Source organism: Strigops habroptila, chromosome 11 (assembly GCF_004027225.2).
Source record: "Strigops habroptila isolate Jane chromosome 11, bStrHab1.2.pri, whole genome shotgun sequence".
Classification (NCBI taxonomy): Eukaryota; Metazoa; Chordata; class Aves; order Psittaciformes; family Psittacidae; genus Strigops; species Strigops habroptila.
The window spans coordinates 33,559,873-33,587,052 of NC_046360.1; the positions used below are offsets into that span (position 1 = coordinate 33,559,873).

At 39.6% G+C, this 27,180-nt stretch overlaps 1 protein-coding gene across 4 annotated transcripts in view; it reads right to left on the reverse strand.

Annotated features, from left to right (window-relative positions):
- Positions 1-1,543: 1,543 nt before the first annotated feature.
- Positions 1,544-27,180, reverse strand: part of ATXN7 (ataxin 7) — a 60,972-nt gene continuing 35,335 nt past the window's right edge. For 2 of the 4 annotated variants that reach the window (XM_030502101.1, XM_030502098.1), the window contains 9 exons: positions 11,900-12,152; positions 10,959-11,221; positions 10,099-10,181; positions 8,177-8,442; positions 7,566-7,764; positions 7,309-7,365; positions 6,594-6,715; positions 5,354-6,305; positions 1,544-4,104 (listed from right to left, as the gene is read on the reverse strand). In XM_030502101.1, coding sequence (XP_030357961.1) covers positions 4,087-4,104; positions 5,354-6,305; positions 6,594-6,715; positions 7,309-7,365; positions 7,566-7,764; positions 8,177-8,442; positions 10,099-10,181; positions 10,959-11,221; positions 11,900-12,152 — 2,213 coding nt within the window. In that variant the 3' untranslated portion in view covers positions 1,544-4,086. The remainder of the gene's footprint in view (positions 4,105-5,353; positions 6,306-6,593; positions 6,716-7,308; positions 7,366-7,565; positions 7,765-8,176; positions 8,443-10,098; positions 10,182-10,958; positions 11,222-11,899; positions 12,153-27,180) is intronic. The other 2 variants (XM_030502102.1, XM_030502099.1) reach the window with 2 other exon arrangements.

Genomic DNA, 27,180 nt, shown 5'->3' on the forward strand with positions numbered 1-27,180 from the left:
TTAGTAACATGTTTGTTCAACAAACTAATCTTTTGTCATGAAGCAAAGCACAACTTTTTCTTATAAATAGTATAAATTATTTTATTTACAGAAACTTGTTACAAAACAAATAGACTATATATTTATTTTCTTCTTTTAAATATCCAAAGTAATTTTTTCTATCCCATGACATTTGTTCAGGTACTATACAGCAGCCAACACAGGGTTCAGCTGATCAGATGCTCTTGATTATGTATACAAATTATCAAACTATTCACACATTTTACACAGGAGATTGCTTTTAGAACCAGGCTCAACACCGAGCAAGATGCTTTCAAGGCCTACATTCACATTGACATTATGTAGTGCTCATTTTAAACTCATCTTTCAAACGTAAAATATCTTTGCACAAAAGGTAAAAATGATTCTTTTCTGCTGAACGGCGAAACATTTATAAGAGTCTTTCTAAGCCCAATTCCCTCCTCCAGGACAGAATGAGTAAAAGACAAAGAGAGAGATTCCTTGGCAAGAGAACTCTTACAGGAAGACGACTGCCTTAGAAATGCCATTTGGAAATCACATCTATTTCTGAATGCTTTTAAGAGGTACTTACTTGGGAGTTTGTTTTGTTTTTCCTGGAATACCAACTGTTTTGAACATCTTTTAGATTATTTCATTTATGAATACCATACCCCCCCCCTTTCCCCAACATAAGACTTAAATAGCTGGTTAAAACCACATTTTCCAAACCCTTGGCATTATATTAAATACAAGTTATCAATGGGATTGTTCCGACACAAGGTATTCTAATGAAAAGGTTTTACAAAAGTCACCAGCATCATTCGCTTTGTCAACTCATTCATTTCAGAAAATACATATATATGTATGTGTGTATATATATACACACACATATACACGCACACATACATATATACACGCACACACATATATATATAGGTGGAAAAAGCAAGCTCCAAAGTTTCAACTGAACATTCAAGTCTTTTAAGGAGAAGCTGTCTAGAAACAGTCCAAGCTTAAAACTAGTTTTAATCAGGCACTTTCAGTTTTTCCGTTAGTTGGAAACCACGTGAGACCCACACACAGCGCACGCACACGGACACTAAAGGAAAGAGAGGAGCAGTGTGTCACTTAAAAACTAAATGTAGTCATCTGGGAATCAGGCAACTGAGAAGCAATGCCAGGATCGACCGTGTCGGCTCCGACCCTGCGCCCGGGTTCCTGCGGCGGAACCCGACCGCAAGGATGGATCCGCTCCCAAGACAGGACGAGGGACACAGCTTTCACAGCACGGAGGCATCCCTTCACGTTGCAGAGGAGGCCTGGGAGCTATTGGCTTGGCAGTGAACCACTTCAAATGATAAAAAAAACAGGTATTTGCTTTGCTTATTTTTTTTTTCCTGTACTTTTTTCTTCTTTTTATTAATTAATTAATAAATAAATAGTAGATGATCTCAATTGTACCAAAACTGGATATAAGAAAAAAAGACCTGTGCAAAAATACATATTTAAATATGTACAATCAATTAACAAAATATGTCTTTTCTGAAATAGGGATACTTCAATATTTATAATAGAACAAGAAATTCCAAAATAAAGATACAAAAGTATGGTTTTTTTTGTCTTTTTTTTTTTTCTTTTTTCCTTGTATAATTCTTTGTTCATCATTGCAGCAATTTTGTAGGTTAAGAAAACTGCAGGAGTCGTAACGAGAAGTTGGAAAGACTTATAAAAACTGTATCTCTTAAATTAATACCAAAATCTGTCTAGAAACAACCCAGCCACTGCAAATTCCATTTTGCACGGAAAAATTAATTGTTAAGCTTCCTTAATTATTTACAGTAAGAACTACGTGACGATAAAAAAAGCTTCAGGAACAATGTTCTGCTCGTAACCAAGATCGAAAACATAATATTTAAGCAGGTCTATGCTCAAGGGCAGACAGGATTTAGGATGTTCTAACTCTTTACTCCCAACGGCTTCCAGCCACACGGGCACTGCATGAGCAGCAATGGGGAATTCCCGCGTTAACACGGCTGCACGCTACCGAAGGAGCACGAGTTTGCCATTATGCTTTCAGATCAACAGAACCTTCAAAGACCAGAGGAGAGCTCGATCACAGACTCACTAGTGGTCAACCTTGGCCAAATTCCTGTTTCCTTTACCTCTGTGCCTATCAAGAGTCAAATTGCACTTGTGACTGGCGCTATCCCGACATGGAAGCTCTGCCCCAGGGGCTTCATCGGAGCATGGATTTCACTCCAGTTTCTCTTTGTGGCATTATCACTTTGGTTCCTTTTACATTATCCCAATTGCAGTTGTAACAATCCTTTCACCGGGGCACCTTATGAAATACAAATCCTTTTGTTCCTGAAAAGTTGTCTATATTTAAGTTTGCATAATAAGTGTCTAAGTACATTGCTTTCTCAAATGTGATCTTTTGTATCAATTCAAAGCTAAAGTGTCTGCATAGAGGCTTCTTGTTGTTTTGCTATAACAATGATTTCGTAGCAAGTTCAGGTTAAACTGAAAGCATCGTTAGGTAAACAACTACGCAACTGCTACTCAGAGTGGCTTTGGATTCCCTGATGTACTTACTACTTGCCACCAGAACTGGGAAGAAGGCTGGGCTACGCAAACAATTGGACAGGCTCAGATTGTCTCTTCTCAGCAACAGCTGGTGCCCCTTTAAGGCAGGAAGAAAAACCCTATCTTCTTCGTTAGGAATTTGTTTTCCTTTGCTTTGCCCCCTTAATAAAAGTTCAGGTCAGTTTTGAGACTTTACCTGATGTTTAAAAACTTAACAAAAACATCCAGGAGGATCAAATCATGATAAATAAGCCCTTTAGTGGAGTTCACTTTTGAGGTGTTTTGAAGCAAGAGAAAAATCATTCATCAAAACTGACTGGACTATATAAAAATGGGTAAAGTTCCTTTACTCAGAAAGCCTGGGTAGGCGTGGGATGCTCTGCTGCCAAATTGGCCTTTATTCCAGAACTGGGTAGTGGTTTTGAAGTGTAACATGTCAAAGACATAGTTGTACAAACAAGGCATAAAGAAACTGGCTTTTATGGGGTTTTTTTAGAAAATATTTAAATACTTTAAATACTTACTTTAAAAAGGTCTATTTTTACCAGCTGGAAGGCAAATCCAGCCTCATTTAACCAATACACTTGTTATTCCTTTTAAATAACAAAGGCCTATGGTATACAGCATAGGTCAATAAATACGTTCTTTGGGCATATAGTTTTAGAGCTTATTTGCCTTTGTCTGTTGGATGGTTTTGGATTCTTTTAAAAAACAAACCTAACTTATTTTCTTCTGCAATCAAATCTTATTCAAAAGAATAGAAAATAAGGTTTGTGTCATGCTAGTACAACATTTTTATACTTGTTTTCTGAGCAATGGCTTCAAACAAGTTTTCTCTGGGTTTTGTTGGGTTTGTTTTGTTGCTGTCTTTTTTAAACTCCTGATAGCTTCTTATCCCAAATTACTTGCAAAAGGCTGGGCAAAACAGACTAGTTTTTGAATTGTGCTATTTTTCTATTCCATTAAAGGAACATTGCTATAAAAACACTAAAGCCATATTCCCTTCTCGAGGGCTTCTTTCCATTGTGCCTCACACATTTTTCCCCCTTGTCACGGGGTCCTCTCCATTGAGGGTGTCTGTCTGGTTAGCTATCACCTACAAAAGACACCATCAATATAAAAATAAGTCCACAGTAACGTTTATTTCCCCCCAGAAAACATTCCTTTGCCCAGCCAATCTATGTCAAATAGTGGCAAGATGATGTACTCCTGTAAGTAAAATCTCACAGATTTGTAGCAAACAGTCCAGACCACCGTTAACACTGATAAGAGCAATTATGTGGCTGAACTTCATCCAGTGTCCATTTCTAGTATAGTCGCTGCTACAGACATGGCTTCAGGGAAATTCCTTGTTTAAGTGACAGTCCAGTAGATTTCCACACCTGAGGACCATGGGAAGTTGGGAAAACTCAAGGCATCTTGGAGTCCAGAAATCCAGATGGAGGTTTTGCTTGTAGTGAAAAGTGTCCAGTTCGTTTCTCACCGTGGTGCATTCAGCTATCAGGGACGTGCCTTTGGCTTTGGAGCAAGCAAAAGAAAGAGAAGGATGAGTGAGGCAGCTGTTAGAACAGGTCCCTTAAAAGACATTTTCTGGATAACGAGAGCATATTTTGGGGAGAATCAGCAGAAACAATGTGATACCATTAACATGAGGTTGGGTCCTCCGAGACTTGACAATTCTCAAGCTAAAGCTCTTTAAAGTTACAATGGTTTCAGAACAGGATTTCCTTCCTTAATTCACTCAAATTATATTTCTCCTCCATATTGCATAGTTGAAACAGAAACTATTAGGTAAGTCCAAAATAAATTGAACCAGCTGAATGCTTCTTTTTTGTCACAGTAAACACGATGTAATGGTGAAAAACTTCCATCTATGGCTGAAACTGAAGAGTAAGAAACTACTCTGAAGAAGCCCTTCCTGACCTCCAAGCCCTGCAGGGACCCAGATTTCGGGTTACCAGAACCAGGGAAAACAAAAAATTTCTTAGGTTTTCAATTGCAAAGTCTAGTTCTAAAGCTACTCCCTAAAACTCCATCTTCTCATCAAGCTGTATCCAAATATTTTCACCCCTCCAAGTGCTCCTCCAAGTCCATTTGAATAGTATTGTTAAGAAGCCTGAGCCACTGGTTTCTAAATTATCTCTCATCCTGACTTACAAGAACTCTCTCTCTCAATACATTACTTTTCCAGTGCAATTTGTCTAAAAACCCAAAACCCTGAACTAATTTTTAAAACGGGATCTTACATATTCAGGAGATCTGCTTCCATTATAGTAAATCTGTTTGCTTTACTGACTAAAAAGGTTTCTATCTTATTTATAACATTTAATCTTGTTATTACTAAGAAGTTAGTCAATGACACCTTGGGATAATAGGCTTATTTTATCACAGTATCACAGTTCTGTTATCAGCAACATTATGTTCCACTTTGTAGAATGTTTATATCTGACACAGAAACAAGAAGTCAGGCTGAGACACGCAGCTCAGTTCCATGTGAGGACTGAATTTTATCTGAGAGCAATTCAGAGGCAACATCTAAGGAACAATTTAAGGTTAGTTTGGAAGAAAATAAAGCTACACTTTATGAAGGTGTTTACAAAAATGTACCATAAAACCACTCTAAATGAGTAGTGGACACATAAAAGAACTATCTTTTTTACTTGAACAGGATCTGGAATTGGCTTGCTAATAATTAAGAGAACACACATAATATAAGCGTGTGAAAAGGCACGTTCATCCTGTCTTAGTTCAAGAGAAAACTTCATACCTGATGAAAAAGAGAATTGTTCATCAGTCCTTGTGTCCCTGGGATTGCACCAGTGTGTTTTGCATGAACATTGTTCACCGATGTCAATTTGGCAACTTTATTTGCTTTGCTGCTGCTGCTGTTTATGCTGCTTGAACCAGGTGAGCACTTTCTTTTCTTTCCTATTAATTTGTCAAGGGAAGTATGCGAATGTGAAAAACTGCTGTGTGAATTTACAGTCAGCTCGCTGGACTGATGAACAAATGGCCCTAAGGAGAGCGTGGAGTCGCTGCTGTTCATCATCACACTCATTCTCTTTATCGATTCTGCAGGGCTTCCAGTCGGAGGACCCCTCCCTGATTGGTCATGTTTGAGGCTAACAGAGTTAGCTTTGCTAGTCATACAGTTGAGGCCAACGCTGTGGGACGAAGCTGTCACCGATGGATGATAGGAGGTCCCAGAGTTTCCAGAGTTAACCACACAGTTTTTCCTAAAGGACTCTGTGGAATGAGAAGGTGCTAGCAGTGCGGAACTGTTTTTACGCTTCTTTCCTGAGCCGCCGCTGCTACTGACGCTGCCGGTGCTGTTACAGGTGCCACTGCCAGCAGAAGATTCCTTAGGTTTAAAAGATTTGCTGGATTTCATTTTCTGAGGTTTGCTGGGCATAGGTGAAGGTACAGAGGAAAGCACTGTAGGTGTTGAAGGGGATGAAGACACTTGTCTTGATTGCATACTGCAGACAGGATCCACTGCACCCAGAGTAGCAGGATTGGCATTTAGTGTCGTTCCATGTGATGGTACCGATTTATTATTCAGAGACACACAGGAAGGAGATACCAACGCTGGCGATGACATAACCGTGGTGGGTAAGAGGAAACCTGCTGCACTGACACCGTACTGCGAAGCAGGCATCGAGTTTGTCCGATGAGGTGCACGAACTGATGCTGTGTTACTGGATGCTGGAGGAATTTTCCTGCGGGTGAACAGAAAAACAAGTGAAAACCTACATAGCTACTGTTCTTTGGAAAAATACCAAGTCTAACAATGCTACATTTAAGTGATTGTATCTTGAGGTTGATTAATGCCACTAATACATTGTATTAAACTGATAGTTAATTGTTGCAAAACTATGTAAAGCAGACTATCAACTTTAGATCCGATTCATCTGAACACAAGGTTACTGTTCTTTAACCAGAACCTACAGGCTTCACATGTTTCTACAAACACCAAGAAGAATAAGAACTCTTTCACTTCTACTCACTTCCACATCTGTGAATTAAGATGCTTCTCCAACATGAAGTCAAGTGCACATCGAACATGGTTCCACCGCTTGTCAAACACGTAATAACCTCTTCCAATTTGCTGACTACCAAATGTGCAAAACTGAAAAGACAGATTTTTGTTGGTGTTTTCTGCTTTCAGTAACAACTCACTGAATAACAGTTTGTTTACAAATCAATCCTGCTAAAGGGATATGCTTTTAGATGATTAATTAAAAGATTTTAAAATATAAATTACAATTTTTATTGCTATGGCATAACACGATTTTTATTATGATCATTTTCTTCCCTTCTGATACTCCCATAATTATGGCCAAAAGCAGCGGTCAAATTTGAATCTCTCTGATTAAACAGGGAAGGACATTAGTTTGTGGTTTTATATATATATATATATATATGTATGTATGTATGTAACATCTACTTCTGAGGAGCTATCTCAGCCCATAGTCTGGCGTTTTCTACAAAGGAGATAATTTGATATACAGACTAGGCAATAAATCTTGTGCTTTTAGACTAAGCTTTTGTCAAGATTTAAATATTAAACCAACATATCACTGCTACCTTTACTGTGATGAATGGCACCTGAAGTAAAAAATGTGTGTGTGTGTGGGGAGGCAAGTGCTGTAACAGAATCTTACCCAAAGGGCACTGTTTACATGTCTTTATTTCAAACCTGCAGCCCTTTAGAGCAGTTACCAATTTGATCCTCAGTGTTTTGGTATTCTGATTTCTTTTGGACTTTGGGGAAATGAGCTGCAAGCATACTTCTTCAGCACATTTACAAGTACAGCTAAACCTTCACTGCCTACTAGGCAACAAAATGATTTTCATAAAAATCTAGGAAACCCCCCTCAGACATATCTAACAGAAAACAACCCTTAAAAGCCCCAAGTAATTTGTTTGTAAGTTCAGAGCCAGTGGGAGACCAAGGTTAAGTTTTACTGGGAACGTACAGCGGCTGGTTGAGGATGATGACCTGAATAATGACAATCCAGTTTTTCAACAGGCTCTTCTTTTTCATCACATTCTCCCTCATCACTGGATAACCGAGATGCTGGCTCAGCTGCAGGCAAGGGAGGGTGCGGGGACTCGTGGACAGAAGGAGACTCACTAGGGGCATTTCCACTGTGCTGGGCTGGACAGCCTGGAGGCCTGGGTGAGGCAAGCAGAAAAGGTGTTATTGAACTAAGTCTAGTTAAAAATTCCAAGCTTAAATGGTTACTACTACCAACAGAAGGAAATCTACATTAACAGATCTCCGGTATTTTCCAGAGTCTCATAATACATCCACTGAGAGGAAGGACAGGAGGTCTGGTACCCCTGGAAAAGCAGCATTGCCCAACCACTGCTGAACTGCTGAGGCAAGTCAGCTTTTACTATTTCAAACACCAAACCCTCCGTGCTAAGAGTTACAGCTCAGCATGTAATTGCTAATCGCAGACAGCCACCAGGCCTAGAGCAAGAATCCTGCCCTGTCCAACAGATCTGTATCGCTCTTTCAAAATCTACCTGAGGAAACGACCAGTATTAATTTCATACCATGGGATCTGCAGATTTTCCTTACCTTGGAAGACTGGGGGGGTGAGGTTTGGGTTTATTAGGTAATAAAGGCTTTGATTCTGTAAGAGTAACTCCATGAGAATTTTGGTGCAGCTCCTGGGAAGTTTTAGTAGGTGAGGGATGTGGTTCCCTGAGAGGGGGCATCTGCTGATGATGATCCGAATGTCGAAGAAGTTCCTTTTCCCTGGTTTTGCTTTTGTGCTCAGCTAATAACACATCAAATCGTTTTCTTCGACCCTGTACAGCCCTCCGCTGGGTTAAGGAATGTGTCTGCAAAACCATGAATAAATCATTAATCCCAGGCTATTAGATTGTGTGGAAATCAAACACTCAAAGCATGTGTCTAGAGCTCTAAAACAGAGAAAATCGTCACACTCATGGTTTAGTAAATAAATGGAAGAATGACAGAAACCAAACTAAGATTGTTGGGTGGACAATGATACCCCTGTCTGATATAAAGTAAACGGCTTCTTTCAAATTTCTTTCTAAAAAAGAAACTGCCGAAGTTCTTCTAAGGTTAAGACTTGAACCAAAAGTGTTTTTCACATTGGTACTTTAATTGCCAGCTACTGCGCAACCAAACGAACTGAAACGTATGTACTTTCGCTTACGAAAATATTTAACACAACAATGTTTTAAATCAGACTTTTAATGAAAGACATGAAAAATATTTGTAAAAGTACTTTGCTTCCTTCTATATAATAATAAACCCCTTAAATACTCATGCTATCAAATAGATACGAAGGAATGCAAAACAATAGAGCAGAATCCAGAGTCAGACAACTCAAAGACCTTTGAGTATCCTGAATGCTACGTGTAGTATATGTGTATATATGGCACAAATTCTAGGTAAAGTGAAAGAGATGGAAGTTATTTTTCTGAACTGTTAATTCACAAATAATACCTTTTTTTCCATATGGTATAAAAGTTTCGATTGGGTCAATTTTAGTAGGTAAATCACATAATTCAGACACCAATAGCTATTGCAAAAAATATTTTACGTGTAGGTATAATGTAAGGAATTGCTGAGAAGCATTTTTCTTTCTTTTCTACTTTACATTTTTGATTTGCCTAGTTCCCTCCTTTATTAGCAAAACAATTTCCTCCCCCTGTAATTCCAAAAGGGCAATGCGTTCAAGTTCAGCTCCTCCAGGACATCAGGACCAGCTTCATTTACCTTTGTTCTGTAGGTGGTTTATTTACCAGATGCTTCCCCTACTGACAGTTCAGCTGCTTTGGAGAACAGTAGCTGATATTACACAGTTGTAGGGACCTGAATTTTTGGTTCCTTGGGACTAAGTGATACCTCTCTGTATCTGATTCCTCAAGATTTTTGAGCCAGAGGACATATTTCATCTGACCAAAAGATTTTATGGGTTGTTTCATTTAGAGATACTAACTCTAAACTCATTTCTGGGTTGGTTGTCGTGGTACATCAAGCAGCATGAGCATTTACACAAATAACTCCTAAGTATCTGCTGCAGACTCTGCTGAGGAGAAAGTAGAGGGTGTGAGAGAGGAAGAGCTTGATTTAAATAAATCCTGCATAGGCAAATACTTCTAATGCTCATGAGGAATTTTAAAATTCATCATCTATGACCCAAAGGTTATCCCCAAAAAGAACATGCTGACCCCCTACTACCTACACACAAAGGAACACAGACTGCCCCATGTCAATATCCATGTTTAAAGGGTTTATACAAAAATACATATCTCCAGGTTACTTTAAGAAATAAGTCTTTGAATAAATCATTAACTGAACTTCAAAACCAATTCCTTCTTGGTTCTGGGCAACATGTTTTGAGAGGTGCCATTTACAGTGGTAATTACTGACAGCAGAAATCTGTCATTTTCTGTTTTCTGTCATATTCCTCAGGAAATTGAATTAAAACTTTACATAATTTTATTCTGATTGAGATCTCCTACCTTGCATGTCAAAGACCTAGTACAAGGTTTCCTGGTTTCCACATCAATGACACCACAGTATATATCAGGATCAAATTCTCTCTCTGTCAAAGGTACACAGTATTGCAAAGTTATCAAAAGACATGGTGAAATACTAACATCTATTTTCGTTATAAATATTAAGCATATTGGAAGTCATTTTCAAATGCAACACAGGAAAATGTACAAATAAAAATGCACAATAAAATTGCACACAGTATTGTCTACGCTCTCAGCAAGCTTATGGTGTGCTGAAATACAGATCTCAAGTCTACAAACAGAATGGAGAAATTCACAGCTGTAAAGGACCCTGAAGGAGGAGCAGATCCTGCATGTTAGGATTAGAGTCCACCACCAATATGAACTATGGCAAACAAATGGTGGTTTTTTGTTGTTGTTTTTGGTGTTGAGAACTTTCCTACCATTCCACTAACACTCAAAGTTATTGTGTTTAAAAAGCATAAACAGCAGACAGGGTTTCCTTTTTTGAGGTGCTAGTCCTTCCATTTGCTATGTACATTTTGGACCTTCCATATTGAAAGAAGGAAATGAAATATTTAAAGATAGCAAACCAGTGTAATCTTATAACTGTAAGAACTGACAGGCCTTAGAGGTCTGTATGGTTTCTGAAAGCAACATCCACATTTCAGGTTGTTTGTGTTCTTTAAGAGTATGTGGAGTTACAGATTTAAATTCTCATATATAAACCATACATAATCACAAGTTAGTGTTATAAAAGTGCTTAATTTACTTCTGAAGCTTATTTCTATATATTCTATATATGTGTTTCTACAGATATACTAATAAGAGGAATATAGCAAATAATAATTAAAAACAATTACCTGACAATCTTTTATGTAAAAATTTCCTATTATTTGTATTTTCTTCAGGTTTCTTTTCCAAAAATGGAGGCACAGAGAGAAGACCTTTACCATTCAGTATCTGTCCAGGGGAAGGCAAGGGTGGCTTTGGTATTGAGGGACAATTAAGGCCAGTCTTTATTGAGGAACTCACAGTAGTAGAACAAGTTGGACCAACAGCAGCTTTCAGTTGGGCACCATCTATCTTTGGATGAATCTTTTCCACTTTGACAGATGGAGTCATACTATTATTTATGGGAAAAAAGGAAAGGGGGGAGAAATTGAAAATTATAGTCGTGAAAGTACTTAAAATATGTTATTGCTCAACACTACCCTGATCTATTCACACTGCAAATATAGGCCTTCCTCCTTTATTCCCAGTTTTCTTGTTCTTATCTTTGTTTTCACATTTTTCACCATGTCTGTAATTTCTTCTGTCTTCTTTTCCCCATTTTCTTGTAAGTATTTCAGTGAGTCATCAGGGACTTCAGAAACAGTTACTTGGATTCACAAATAAACCTATCACCAAAGCAACTGGAATGAGCCTGTTGTGCCCAGTGAGAAATGCCTCATTCTGTGACAGTAAATTATATTACCAGTTGTGTAATCTCATGTGTGCAGGTCAGAACTCACCTGAATCAGAGCTAAAACTCCCTTATGATCAAAGCGTGCACAACAGATCGAAGAATTAAGAGCCCCTAACAAAACGGCTTTTATTTCTAGTGATTTAAGATGTAGCTTTGCAAGAGTTCTTGTTCAACATAGTCGTATTATTTATAATCTTAGACCAGGCTGCTGGAAAAGATCTGGAGGAGTTTAAAGTGATTACATCCAAACCCCTCTGAAACAAAAGGAAATCCTACTGATACAGCAGAGTCTATGCAAGTAATAACATTTAGTTCTTTGTCAAAAGGCATACTCACATTTTATCATGGGGAACTTTGCTATGCTGTACCGAATGCATTAACCTGTTGTTTCCGCTGATCTGCAGCTTGTCTTTGGGTGATTTCAACAACTTGGAATTTGATGATGATGCACTAGTACCTCCACTGGATGAACGATTGCTCCCACTTCCACTGCTACCTTTGTTTTTTGAAGGGAAAGATGAAATGAGGGAAAATACTGAAGAAGAGGGAGGAGTCAAAGGCGGCTTGCTGGAGGAGCTGTGTCTTCTTTCTGAAAAGGAGGAAGAAAAAGGGGCTTTAAGCTCCCGCACAGAAACAATTCCCAAATATTTCATGTTGTCATTTACTCCATTAACATTTTTCCTTTACTGGCTTGGGAGGTCCCCTGCCACACACAAAGCGTAGAGGATTCAAGCCTCACTGTAATCCAGGAGGTTCCACTCATTGCTGGTCCCCAGCTGCTTATGGGAGTCTCTTTTAACTTTGGGAGCTACATGCCTCAGCCCTAAAGCTTGGTTTTTAATAATGCTCCCCACTCTCTCCATCTTAAAGAACACGAAAGTGAGAATGAGACCTAGACCTCAGACACACAAAACAGAGAGATCCCTATCCTCTGGCCAAGCAAGCTTAAATATATTTCCTCAAAGGATAACAATTTGTCTCCTAATAGTCGATATTATACTGGGGCCAAAGTTTTAACTTTGACTTCATGACAACCTTTTGGTACAGTCTACTAGACCTTTAGTGTGGAATGCCCAAGAACAGAGCTGAAGCATTGACCTACAGTGGGTTTTGGGATGTTGTGGTGGTTGTTTTTTGTTTGCTTTGTTTTCCTCTTATTAATTCTACAGGATTTCTATTTCCTCTAAAAAACACAATCTGAACCCAATCTTTGAATTAAGAGTGGTCAGGTTCCATCAATGAATGTGTTGGCAAATAAATTATTTAATGCTACACCATTAACATTAATACATTGCTAGCATCACTTCAGTTAAAATATTAATTTAATTACAATTAATTAAATCAAATCTATAAAGCATATAATGATGCATTTAATGAATTTAATTACTATAATTGTTATTACTGTAATTACATAAAAAAGTAGCTCTTTGGAACAACGAATTCTCAGTCACAGCTCTAGGGAGCCCCCAGCTCTGCCTACACATGGACATGTTAAATGACCGTTTGCTCAAGCAATACTTGGGCACCTGCGTTTCCTCGATGATCTGTGCAATCAACACCTGCTTAAGAGACGTCTGGCAATCAAGTATATGCAGACCACAGATCTAAGTGAGAATCAAGAATTAGCAGGTCCATCATGGGAGCGGAAATGCACCTTTCACCTCAACAGCGGTAACACCTCTTCCTCAGCCAAGTGATGTTAAAGGTGTCCAAATCCACCACCCATCAATCCCAGGATCAGCTTACAGATTTTGACTTTAATTTAAGTAAACTGTGAAAGAAGCAAGCTACTCATGAAGTTACAACTCCTTCAAGAGTGAAAGTCAAGTCCAGTGCAACCTGTATGGAGGCTGCAATGCTCTTGAAAATATAAATTAGTACACCCGTCTTCTGCTTATATGACCTATTTTCATGATATGAGCAAGCTGGTCTAGTGGAAGGTGTCAGGGATTTGGAACTAGATGATATTTAAAGTCCCTTCCAACCCAAACCATTCTATGATTTTATTCCCCCCCCAATCATAAATACAGCAATCATATGCCACTCAGATGATGACCAACGAGGACTCCATTCATAGCTGGAAGCCATGAAACAAGACAGCACCAACCCGGCACCAATGTCATCAGGCACATCACCCACTGCACAGCTCCTGCAGGACTGTAACAGAGTGGAACAGCAAAAACCAGGGGAAAAAAGTCAAGCTACCCCAGCAGAGAAAGAGGAAGACACAGGAGTCTAGCATCTGTGAACCTTCTTACAGAGATGGGGAAGCAGCATTTTAAATATGTTCATTAGTTATGAGAGAAAGGAAGGGAAAAATATAGAGCTTAGAGTAGGAAACTCCAGTCAAGAAATATCTCAGAGACTGAACCAAGTGATGTGTGTTTCTCTGTTTAACTGCAAAATGGGTGCAACCTAAAGAACCTCCTGCAAAAGAGTCATCACTTCTTAATTAGTGTTTACCAAAAAGCTCTGAGAGGTCACGTGAGATGCCTGACAGAAATAAATCACTGCATTTATGTATCACCCATGTCAAGAAACAACTGCTTTAAAATGATACTATTCAGAACTAGTCATCTGTGATATTTGAAGTCATCTACTTAGTTTTCTAGAACCAGATGCCACTGAAGAGTTTGTAAGTGAAGTATGTTAGCACACTGATGTTCTAGTAAATGGCTGTGCTTCTAATATGACGTACTGCTTATTGCCAAATGTCTTTTTATAGCAATGGCAAGAATCCCTGAGCAGCTCTGATAAGTTACTATTTGAGGGCCATTAGTTCAGCGATGCTACACCCTGTGAGATTACTCTGCAAGATAATGAGGAAAATTGCTCAATTCTCTTCCACCTTCTGTATATTTAGAAAATTCAAAGCCCAAGTTCTTATCACAGTTACAAATAATCTCAACCCAGTGGATGACTAATGCAATGTCTGGGAGTTAGTTTGGAGGTTTTTTAAGGAAGAGAGGGTGTTACTTCCTTGACATATGAGAAGAAACGGGACTAGAGCAAGACTGATACCTCCTTGAGTCCCATCATGAGCAATAAACTAGACAAAATACTAATCTCAGCTACTAATCCAAGTGATATGAACACTTCTTTTCCAGCAGCTTCAACTGCTACTGGTCTGGTACTGAACTGAGATGTTACTGACTGCTATTTGTGTGAATGTTTCATAGCACCAGTCTCAAACAAGTGAGTTAATACCAAAAGAAAGTGTTTTAAATTGTGATAATGAAAAAAACCCCAAACAAAACAGTCAGAGAGGATTTCTATTCTACAGACAGATATACAATTTGGAGCACACAATTTGTGAAAGATATTCTGCCACGGTAAGTCTGTGAAACCCTCGCTCACTCCTTCTGTACATAACCATGACCTGTGTAGTTTATCAACAAAAGGAGAAGACTTTTCAACTCATTTTTCATAACCTGCCTGGACCTGTTTCATGTTGACTTACGCAGAGGTGGAGCTGCTACTGGGATCTGCTTGTATTTAATGTTTTGGTCATTTTATAAACTTCATGTTTTTAAGTGAAATCTGCTCAAGGTCTGTTTTGTAAAGCATCTGAAGACTACCGGTGGCTCATCTTATTGGAGAAAGCTAATAGTTTTGAAACCAGACATGTGTAAGCATGGCATACTTGATCTGATGAATATATTTATTGACAGACTGACATAGTCTGTTAATGAAAAAATTACTACACAAACTGTCACTGAATAATGAAGACCACCATGCTTATTATGCTAAGTGTATTATAATGATAAATTCTACTAATCATCTGCCAATCTAATACAGAGTTCCCATTTGCCATTAACTCTGACTCAGCCTGAAAACATTAAAAAATATAATTATCTCCAGGTGTTTAGTTTTCATATTTTACAAGTTCGTACTCATGGCCCTTCATAATATTTCTTGAGAGAAAAACAACTTTCTGATGTCACGATTGCTTTTGCAACACATCAAAGTGATATTTCAAATACTGCACCTATGGAACATCCTTCTAAACTCTAAAACTTCAGGGAGGATTTTATTGTTGTTGTTGTTTGGTTTGTTTTTTAAATATCAGGAAGATCTAAGTTTTGGCTGTGGACAAAGAACCGGGAAACCTTCCTTGATCCCAAAGCACTGGGTAGAACCTGACCTAAAATGAAAGCTGCATTCAATACTAAACCTTACCAGACGAATTCTCCCCCTGAATATCTTTGCATTTATGGCACATCTTTGCGACCCTAAGTAGAAGGGCTGTACAGAGAGTTAGAAAGCTGTGAGAAGAGATGGCATCCCAGCAAAGCCTGCCTCTGCTTGGTGACCAGGATGCGTGTTATCTACCAATTTTGACAAATACAGCGAAGAGTTTGTGTCCTACTAGACTAAGGGTTGGAGAAGAATTAAACACACATACTGCCAAAGAACACAGGCCCTCCTGATGAAATGGATATTGATAATGCAAATCTCTTCAAGAGCTTTTAAAAAATACAAAATTAAAGAGCTTCACTTGGCCCTTAATCTGGCTGCCAATTTTCTTGGGTTTAAAAATCTCATTTTCCATTGTGTATTTGCTACTAAACATGCACCACTTTCTGACAAAATACAAAAATGTAACCTGGAAGGGGAAGAAAAACAAGGGGAAAGAAAAAAAAGAACACTTCTTACCCTGTTTAGCTACTACTACTTGTTTTCCATCAATGAGTAAACACTCGGACTTACTATGATTTATAACCTCATTTCTATATTAAAGGTATCCCTTTATAGAGAAAAATATTCTGTTTTTCATAAAATGCTACTTTCTTTGCTGTATGCTTAACAGAAAAAAAAAAGAATAACAATACTCAAAACATTCCTCCCAAGTCTACACTTAGTTCCCAAAATGTAGGAAGTGTTTTGTGCTGTTCATTCTCTCTGGGCATCAATTAATAGCTTTGGGCAGCAAATATAAGATGTACAGATCAAATTTCATAAACCCTTCTTTTTTTTATACTGACTTCTTATGTAAGCACTGGGCAAAAAGTCAAACTGACCCATGTCAGTGCGAGCAGAGCCGTCATTAAGTGAAGCAGACCCGAACACACACAGGTTTAGTTCAGCGAAATACAGTGCAACTTCAGTTAGCAGTGAGCAAACCAGCTTGAACATAGGTTAGCCTGAGTGTGTTATTCAAGGGTATAGAATTGGATGTGCATATTGAAACAAAGCATAATGATGATTTTATGTTGAAGAAATTATTCTTTCATACATCTGTCTCACCTAAGCATGATAAAAGTGCAATTTAAAGCAAACTGATTTTTCTTCATCCGAGCTACTGCTTGACTTGTCATTTGAGAAATTATTTAGTGCAGCCATATTAAAACAAACATCTTTTACCTGAGGATAAAATCTGTTTTCTGTCAATATGACTATCACATTCCTAGAGTAATTGTGGAGAGCTAATTAACTTGATCTTCTAATTTCTATAGAAAGATCAGATCCATGGCCTGACAGGAGAGCAGACTGGGACACTGCTGCGGAAGGGCACCTCACCAGAGCTCCAGACCTTACTCAGCAAGCAACTAAAATCCCTTTTGCAGCTCTAACCCAAATGCTCGTGTTGGGCTCTCATCCACCATGACAAAGAAGCAAGAAAAACATTAGATCCATGAGGATTTCACAGGGGAAACCTGGGAGCTAAAACAGTCATGAGCATAGCAGGCAATTACTCTTCCTTTGATGCCTCCCTGGCAGCCGCAGCTGCTCGGGAGCAATCGCTTGTGTGGGATCTTGATATGCTGCTCACTCACTTATTGCTGCTTCGTTATCCTGCTCTAATCACAGGGGCTAGATACCAAGGATTCTGCCTTAATCTTCCACTGATGTCCCTTTAATCACCCCATCAGTTCTGTTTGTACTGTAAGTCAGGATGAGGTCACTCCATCTTCAAATGTGCGGTGTTTAAACTCATACCCTGAGCAGAACAGACAGCACCTAAACGAAGCTGTATTATTCACTCCAGTAAAGAAAGTTACAGAAAAGAATATTTATAGAGTCCAAGCTATCAGTACGACAGACTGCCAAGGCTTGATTGGCACTAGTACAATCTGTCATGTCTCTAGAGAGAATTCTTCTGTTTCATAAAAAAACCCACATTGCTTTGCAACTGGCAGCTGATATTGTTTACCACTGAGTGTTAGCAAAACCATGAAGAGAATCTGACTGATAGTCATGCATGTTTACAGCACTTCATTCACAGAAAAATAGTATTTTAGCGGAAGAGAAAGGAAAATAGAGTATATCATTTATATCACAGCATACCAAATGCAAGTCACAGCGGTACACACGTAAGCATTAGGTTGCTTTATGTATTTACATCAATTGCCACAATGGCCTTATCTTGACTAGAGTTCTTCTATACTATAAATAAAGACCAACAGGTATAAACTATTTATCTCAGAATTAGGTTTTTATAATATCTTTTATGGCCAAGTTAGCAATACTGATGCAACCTTATGTCCTGCACTGGCTCACTTTAAAAATACCTGGTGCAATTGCAGTAGAGAATATTTCCATTGCCTGTGTAGATACTGTCATATAAAGAGGCAGTTAAGCTACAATGATAAAGCTTTAGTTAAAATGTGCCTCTTCTCAAATATCCATTAAAATATAATAGCTCAGCAATTTTGAAGAGTATATTTTAAAACCCAGAGTTTCCCTCCATAAGTTGGTATGTTAACAGGTTTGCTTTGCCTAGCAGAGATTTAAGTGTGCTGGTTTATATATATTTTACATTACACCTTCACCACACACGTGCTACAGCATTATTCAAAAACAGTCTTATATTTACATTGAGAAGGTTAATACCCAAGAAGGTAAAATGACCTTCTTACAGGCAAAAGATAGAAATTAAGTTAAAGTCATACATTACAGAGCAAAACATAACTACAGAGATCAACGATTTTTAAAATTCCCTTTAAAATGTTCTTTCACATTAAAACAACTTGTGGAGGCTTCAGCTTGGTAAGTGCCATGAAACATTTACCCTTGCCTACAATGAGAACTCAGAAAATTATCTTCCTCTCAGAAAACCCTTTTTTTGAAGCGAAAAGACAAATAAAACCAATACATCAAGACCTTTCTAACTGCTGACTAGGTATGCTCCAAAGTTATTTGTCAGTTCCTAGGACACTTTTACTTCTCACATGAGGGCTGTATCACCACTAAGCTTTACATGTCATCTGTTTTCTGCATCCTTGTTTAATGGCACCGTTGGTGCGTGTAGTTCCCACTCTCCTGTCCAGTGTTCCCCATCCTGGCGAAGGTTCCACTGTTGCAGGTACAAATTCCTGCACCATTCCATTGTCATTCACCTTCAAAATACACACTACAAGCTTCCCTAAAAAGCATCAAATACACTGGGTAAAGGAGTATGAAAAAGGAGTAGAAAATCTGGCTATGCTTTAAGAGGGTGCACTGATTTATTATGAAAACTCATAATTCCAGAGGAAAAAAAATTACAAATGCTCAATTCAGACCCGTAAGCTCTCATATATACAAATATTTGGATTTCAGTCTATCATTCCAGTTCCAAAATCCCTCTACAGTAATTCACACTGGTTTAAGACATGTAAAGAAAACATATCTGGGTGTTTATGATGGTCCAGTACACTTAAGTCACTGATAATTTTGAATTACGTGTTTGTAGTAGCTACTTTAACTAAAAGTTTCATGTAACCTACTTCTATCAGCGCAGATGTGTGAGACTGACAGATTTTAGGCTCAGCTCTCACTTTAGTTTGTTTTTAAAAGCAGGTTTACCAAAGCACTTAACACAGGAATTGCAAAAGTGAAGTTGGGAATGGGAAAACATTCTGGCTCCGATCTTTGCCAGCCTCACTGCATTGCATTAGGTGTCCTGCTTGAACAACCTGAAGCTTCCCACCATGTAAATTTGAATATTTGCAAATTATTTACTCAACTCCCGAGAGGTGTTATGACTGTTAGTTAACCACATCCCTCTGAACAGAAGCAGAAGGCAAACGTTAGCTGTTGCTATTATTTTGTTCACTTCACTACAGTAGTTACAGAGAAGCACTGGCTACTTTTAAAGCTGTTAAACCAATTACTCGACTTCCTATTTCTAATATGTACGTTTATAATTTTCCTAGACATTTACTTTCGAGAACTAAAATCCACTCACAAGTGATCACTGAGCAAAATACGTTAGATAAAAGAGCATGAAACTCTTTGTAAGCAGGGTCACAGTTTTGTTGCTGCCATTCAAAAACAACAGAGGGAGGAGCAGAAAAACTTTGTTTTCATTACTAAGATTCTGAATGCCAACTTCAATACTTTAAAATTGTATTTCAAAAAGGAGATGATCCTGTAACTAGGATTTAGGGTATTTAAATGATGCTTTTAAAACTGGTACAACTACAGCGTGGCCAAGAGGGTGCTATAGTTCTCCAATAGCACAATGCTAACTGGGCAGGAACATCCATCTCCACCATGGTAACTGCTGCAAGATGGTCCCAAACCAAGCACACCTCCCCTGATCTCCCAGATCACCACCACAGAAAGGACAGCAAGGAGCAAAGTGCAGAGTTATTAAGAATGTAGCAAAAAACAGCAACACTAAAATGTATTTAAAGAAACAGCCTTCAAGTACTTTCTCCACTGCTGCCTCCCCACAATTCTGTACGTTACTAAAGCTACTTTTCCTATTTTTCCATATCTGTTACTAATTCTTTCAAACCCTCTTGTATTCAGTGCACCTGAGTAGTTCTGTAATCAATTTCCACAGGATTTAAAATTCCTTTTTAAAACACACAGGGTTTGCCCGAGAGATATAAAATAACCTTTGAAGCACCAACCAATACATACTGTCACCCCAAGTCTGCAGACTAGGGTTTTGCTGCATTGTGCAGCTCCCTCATGCAGTGGCAAACTAGAATTAGGGATGCTCCCACCGGGTTTGTTTCAGCTATTCAGAGCCCTGTGGAGACCAGGAAAACCCTTGAGAGCAATGTGGGAAAACTGATAGAGGCTGGACATTGAATTATTCATGGAGCAGAACCACAAGCTTAATGAAGCCATGACTACTGGGAGGTCCTCCTTCACCACCCAGAGGAAGATGCTTTCCTCATTCTTCTCCATCCCCTATTTACTCAGGTAAACCCAAACACAAAGGCTTTAACATTTCAAAAAGACTGATGTAATATCCAAGACCAAACTTCTGGTACACTTTCCTGCCCAACCGGCCAAGCAGTGGAGGAATGGACAGATTTCCCACCAGGGAACAGGCCCTGGCCCTTTAGGTCAGTAGCTGTCTTGTACATCTGTCAAGCACCGGCATATAAATATTGCAGAGTTATTATGGAAGGACAGTAGAGTGTCTTAGATAGTAATCGGGCCATAGAGAGATTATAATGTCCACATTATGAGCACTAATCTCTGCATGGCCTTTGGATGACACGACAGTACCTGCACTATCTGATTAAAAAGCAGGTATTGAATAAATTATTCTTTTGCTATTAAAAAATACAATTATTTGGAACAAGCTTCAGAAAAGCCACAGTGATAATAAACGAAAGCACCAAACACAACAAAAGCTAAGCAGTACAGAACCACAGCGTACCAAGGAGCAGCATGGGTCAGCTTCCTCAAAAATGCAGCTGGAAAACTGCTGTCTCACATATGCTTACTCTGACTGACATTAAAGAAAAGCTTCTGTTTTTCAAAACAAGCCTAAAGCAAATTAAAAATAATAATAAAAAAAAGAAAACATTATTCTAAAGTTTAATAAAAAGTTGAGCAAACAGAAGTTTAATGAAGAACAGTGTGTTGAAAGCATGGGAGCAAAGAATTAAGGGAATAACCACCACCTCATTTCTCATTTTCTCTCTCTTTCTGCCCATTTTCTACCCAGAAATCAGGTTTACACCTTTAACATCACGTTCTTCCCCTTCAGCATCAACAATACTCCTTACGTGACCTTACCACATAATATCATAATATTGTGTCATGCATTTAGATGAGTTTACATATCCCAACGCCTGCCCAGCTTCTAGTCATGCCACAATCAGGAATTTGAATGTTTTTCTCTGTAGCTGTTTCTTTAAATGTAACAAACTTTAATCGCTGTTTGTTGACTGTCAGACTCGGCTCCCTTACAAAAATACACGCTGACATCAAAAACTTGCTTAAAAGCGGTTAGTGAACCAAAATACAAAGGGGGTTACGGGCTAACTGATAAACTTCTGGAGACAGGTACAAAAACCAAGGCCTTGAAATGGAAAGCTCTCCATATGAAAGAGCTCGAGAAGAGTGAAGTGACTTTACTTTGAGCCAGAGAATAAGAGGAAGTATCACTAGATATACACAAAACCAGCAGTGCCGGCTAAGTAAATCACATCCTTTGATTCTGTCATTAAGAAACTAGAGGCAAAGACATTAAGCACAAATATTTTCCTTACATGCTGCACAACTACCTAGTGATATCCACTGCTATGCGATACAAAAGCTTTGGAAGGTTAACAAAATAAGATAAACATGCACATGGCTACTTGGAACTAGCAACTACGACAGCCCCTCTTCTTCCCCAAGGTTACTGCTCACTGTGGAGACAGCGAAACACTGACTGATGGAGCTGAGATGGAAGATACCGTCGCTATCTCTGATGTTACCCATCTCTCACCTCTGTCCCTGTACATACAGCACTGGCTATGCACACGCTATGGATGTGACAACTCATGTACTTCCCTATGGTGAACAGGATGAAAGCGTTACCAGGCCTCTACAGCAATGGGCAGTGCCCACTTGCCCGAAAACCTCGTGGAGAAGTGAGAACAGTGTGAGGGATCCAGAACCCCATGTCCTGTTTCGAGGTTTTAAACACAAGATCTTTAACTTTGTCAGGATGCAAAGGGAAGATGGGAAGCGAAGCTGGGGTAGGGGGAAGTGCAGTATTTTTAAAGGATGTTTCAAGAGCTGAACCATTTTCCAAAAATGTGAAATTTCTTGGAACATAAATACTCAATTTGCCCCATAAATGGAAAATGGAAAATAAACAATTTGGTTTCTTGTTTTAAGTCAGATCCTTATATTATTTTACCTTGATTTAACATTTCTAGGCATTAGCCAGTTTTCATTTATAAAATAGAATCATAGAATCATAGAATCATAGAATTGTAAGGGTTGGAAAGGACCTTAAGATCATCTAGTTCCAACCCCCCTGCCATGGGCAGGGACACCTTGCCCTAAACCATGTGGCTCAAGGCTCTGTCCAGCCTGGCCTTGAACACCGCCAGGGATGGAGCATCCACAACCTCCCTGGGCAACCCATTCCAGTGCTTCACCACCCTCACTGTAAAGAACTTCTTCCTTATATCTAATCTAAACTTCCTCTGTTTAAGTTTGAACCCATTACCCCTTGTCCTACCACTACAGTCCCTAAGGAAGAGTCCCTCCCCAGCATCCTTGTAGACCCCCTTCAGATACTGGAAGGCTGCTATGAGGTCACCACGCAGCCTTCTCTTCTCCAGGCTGAACAGCCCCAACTTTCTCAGCCTGTCTTCATATGGGAGGTGCTCCAGCCCTCTTATCATCTTCGTGGCCCTCCTCTGGACTCGCTCCAACAGCTCCATGTCCTTTTTATGTTGAGGACACCAGAACTGTACACAGTACTCCAAGTGGGGTCTCACAAGAGCAGAGTAGAGGGGCAGGATCACCTCCTTCGACCTGCTGGTCACGCTTCTTTTGATGCAGCCCAGGATACGGTTGGCTTTCTGGGCTGCAAGCGTACACTGCCGGCTCATGGGATCATTACAGCTTATTTCACTAACACTGGTCAACTAGAATAGGTGTGAAACAACTGTTTTCATGCTTAAACACACTGACCACATTAACTATACCCTAATTAAAATTTTACCGCAGCATTAGCATGGCAAAGTCTCACAGAAATCACAAATACAGTCAAACGAGGGCATGAACCTACTGTGCTTGCACAATAATGTCTTTCAAATTAGATAAACCAGCCCTTGCACATTTCACTTTGAGAGAATGGAGCAATGCTGTAATTAGGATGTGCTAACTAAAATGTTTGTGCAAGTTTAACCTTTTAAATAAGAACACAACTGCACCTGACACATCCAGTCTGTGTCTGTATTTCCCATCTCCTCCCAAGCCGAGATATAACGGCACAGACCATCCTGCCCAGAGCCAGCCATCCGCAGAGCCATAACGAGGAATGTATTTGCCCTCTGATTTATAAATTACACGGGTGAGCACACTCAGGAAAACAAGCTAAACCGAACACACTCTTAATAGTTTCTTTAATTAACACTTTGATTAACAGCTGCCAATTTAACCTAGACAGGATTGCAGTCAGCCCTGAAGGTTTTATTGCTATTTTCTGCCCTTGCGCTCCCCATCAGAGCTGTGGCTTTAGAGCGTTTTTGGGGATATTTAAGTTTCTTTAGTGAGCCCATGGTCAGTACTCCAACATCCTGCCCCGTGGCTCCACAGAGAGCCTGGCAGGGTCTGCATGGAGCAGAGCTCAGCCTCGCCGGGTTGTCCCCATCTGCAGGGAACACGCTGCCTGCCTGCTCTTGGAGTGGGGCCAGAGCGCGCCGGTGACATTTCAGAAGGGCTCAGCGGGCCGCTTGCAGCGCTTAATCCCTCACTGTGAGACTGATTATCCACGGGGAGCTCCGCCGAGGCCCCACAACACCCGCAGGCAATGCTGCAGTCCACACCGGCCACTGCACACTGGGGCTGTGGCTCCAAGCTGGTGGCAAACTGCTGCCCCCAGGCTTTTGGCCAGGCTCAGCTTCACCTATGATGGGCACTGGAGCCACAGAGCTGGCATCGGCGCCAGTGACGTATGGCCACAGTATAAGAGTCTGCCAATAACTAAAGGGGCTACAAGAAATCTGGAGAGGGGCTTTTTACAAGGGCCTGTAGGGACAGGACAAGGGGAAAGGCTTTAAACCGACAGAGGGGAGATTTAGATTAGATATTAGGAAGAAGTTCTTCCCTGTGAGGGTGCTGAGGCGCTGGCACAGGGTGCCCAGAGAAGCTGTGGCTGCCCCATCCCTGGCAGTGTTCAAGGCCAGGTTGAATGGGGCTTGGAGCAACATGGTCTAGTGGAAGGTGTGGCAGGGGGCTGGAACTGGATGAGCTTTAAGGTCCCTTCCAACCAAACTATTCTATGATTTTCCAGCAGCAAAAATTCACTTGAGTATTTACTGTCCTGAACATCCAGATAGGTTTCAACATCTTGAATTTCTAGACTCTCAGGTCTGAATGTCAAGGACTGATTTCCACCCAAAGCCACTGCATAGATACTAAAACCTAATTTTTACCAAATTTCTGGGCCATTTCCTAAGTAATCACTCATAGAAATTACAGTGAATCTGCTGACAAAAAAGAATACGAAGAAACAGCTTGTGGCTTCTGCTCTTGTTTTAAATTACCGTAATCAAAGCTGAAATCTCTGGTCTTTCCTCACTTATTGAATTACTCCAAAATTCATTTTAAAAACCAAGCAGATCACTTTTTCACTGAAATAAAGTTAGCCAAGAGGAAAGGCGGCTGGCCTGTACAAACACCTTTATGTGTTAGTATCAGTGCTTTAGCATATTATTTTCATTAATAAGGGTTAAACAGCAGCAGGGAGCACCATTTCATCAGATTGGGTTTTGTTTGGGATGTTTTTTCTCTTTTTAAAGGAACATGCAGAAACCCAGAGACTACTGCTCCCATTAACAAGCTTAGAAATGAACCCTAAATCCTAAACCACAAATACTTAATGCTAACTTTCCCCATGTCTATGCATTCAGAGTACGAGACAGAAACCAGCTCCTCTTGCTCTGAATTTCAAGTTGACAGCTCATGTCACCTACCCATTCATTGTTAAGGACAACTGAGGAAAATGAACATTTCCTTGGATTATGCTGTTTTTAAAACACATCTCCTTCCATCGCTAAAATTAGTACCAGAGGCATGCATGTTTTTGGAGGAATTTGTTTCTATTGTACACTCTTCTACTTGACACCCGTAATTAAGACCGGCTTAAGTCTCCAACAAGATTTTAGTGGTTCACAAAATTCTTGACTTTAAACTACGATGTGGGAAACCAGCACTGATGTATTTGTCTTAAAAACTAGAATTTATCCTTTTTTAGTCTTTGATTTGGCTTACTTTCATTTGAGGACCAAGAGGGCAAGTAACTTCTATTTTGTTGCTTGTTCCACAAATAAACTGACCAAGATCAGGCAATTTAATTCCCAAGTGGAACAATACAGAACTGTGTCTTCCTTCTGAGTAAGAGTGAGGACAAAGAACCCAACTGCTAAGAAACCCCAGCAGCTGGGCATCAAGGCAGGAGCTGGAATGGAAGGGAGAGGCATGACAGTACATTCACATGGGGAGAAACAACAAAAGCCCACGGGAAGGCACACAATGGCACAGAGAGAATGCAATGGGATTTTCTGCCTGCTTATAACAGCAGCATATATGCCAACTGCCTCAATCTGGGAGTTTGTTTTTATTTACTGTTTCCCAATGATTAAAGTCTAAGTAACTTCATACAGCAAATACTCATTGAGTTTCACCTTGAAACAGACTGTGCACGTGCCACAGTGAAATCGCATGCTGCCAGTGTACTCTGACAAATGCAAAAGTGATTTTACTTAATGTAGTAAAAACAACCCGTTATGTAAGGCAATGAAATTCCAAAATTCTTTTCCTGGTGTAAGTATTGCAAAAGGTTTTATTTTCTATCAACACTGATTGAAGTCATTAAAAATAATTCCCCAAAGCACCACCAACATTAGTTAACATAAACACTTACACCATCAGTTAATACCTGAGTTCAGAGCCCTAAAATCAGCCTTGCAAGCTGTGAGGATCCTTTGTGCAGATCCATACACAAAGGGATGGATATACACCTGCACACGCTGCTCGCTCCCAGAGAACCAAGCTGAAGTGATCAGACTCCTGCTCTAACACCAAGGCAACACACAGAGGGCAGAAGGGAGAGCAGCAGTTCAGTATGAGTCATTGCAGAAAACGTAATTCCCAGGTCTTTGGTGTTGCAAGATCATCCAAGAAGGTCAACTTGACTTGTGTTGAAACCCCTGCAATGGAAGGAAGTTTGCTTCCTGCCACTTAACGTGAAGAACAGCATCAACCTCCTCCTTTCCTCGCTGGACACATGTAACATGAAAAGATTATTTACATGATTTGTGATGCTGTCACTACGCACACACATGTAATAGCTCCCTGGTATGAATAAGTACTGCAGAATGCTAAGAAATGCCCCCCAAAATAAATAAAAGTTCTACAACCTGAAGTATTCTCCACGTTTTGCATTGCCAAGAAAATTGCTTTTAAAATTGGCTACAGAATTTCCAATCTTTTACTTACATTATATTTTCTTGTCTGGCTTTGTGAGGTGAGAGAAATGCAGCTCTACCGTGTCTGCTTCCACTTGTCTACATTTTAGTGTTCTGTATGTTGAAATCAGGTTAATTTTAAGACAGCTGAAGAGCTGGATTTGCGGTGGTGTGTGCTGAATATACTGGGGTTTATCATTAGCATTAAAATCAGCATTCAGACAGCAAAGGTAGGACCTCTCAGTGCTC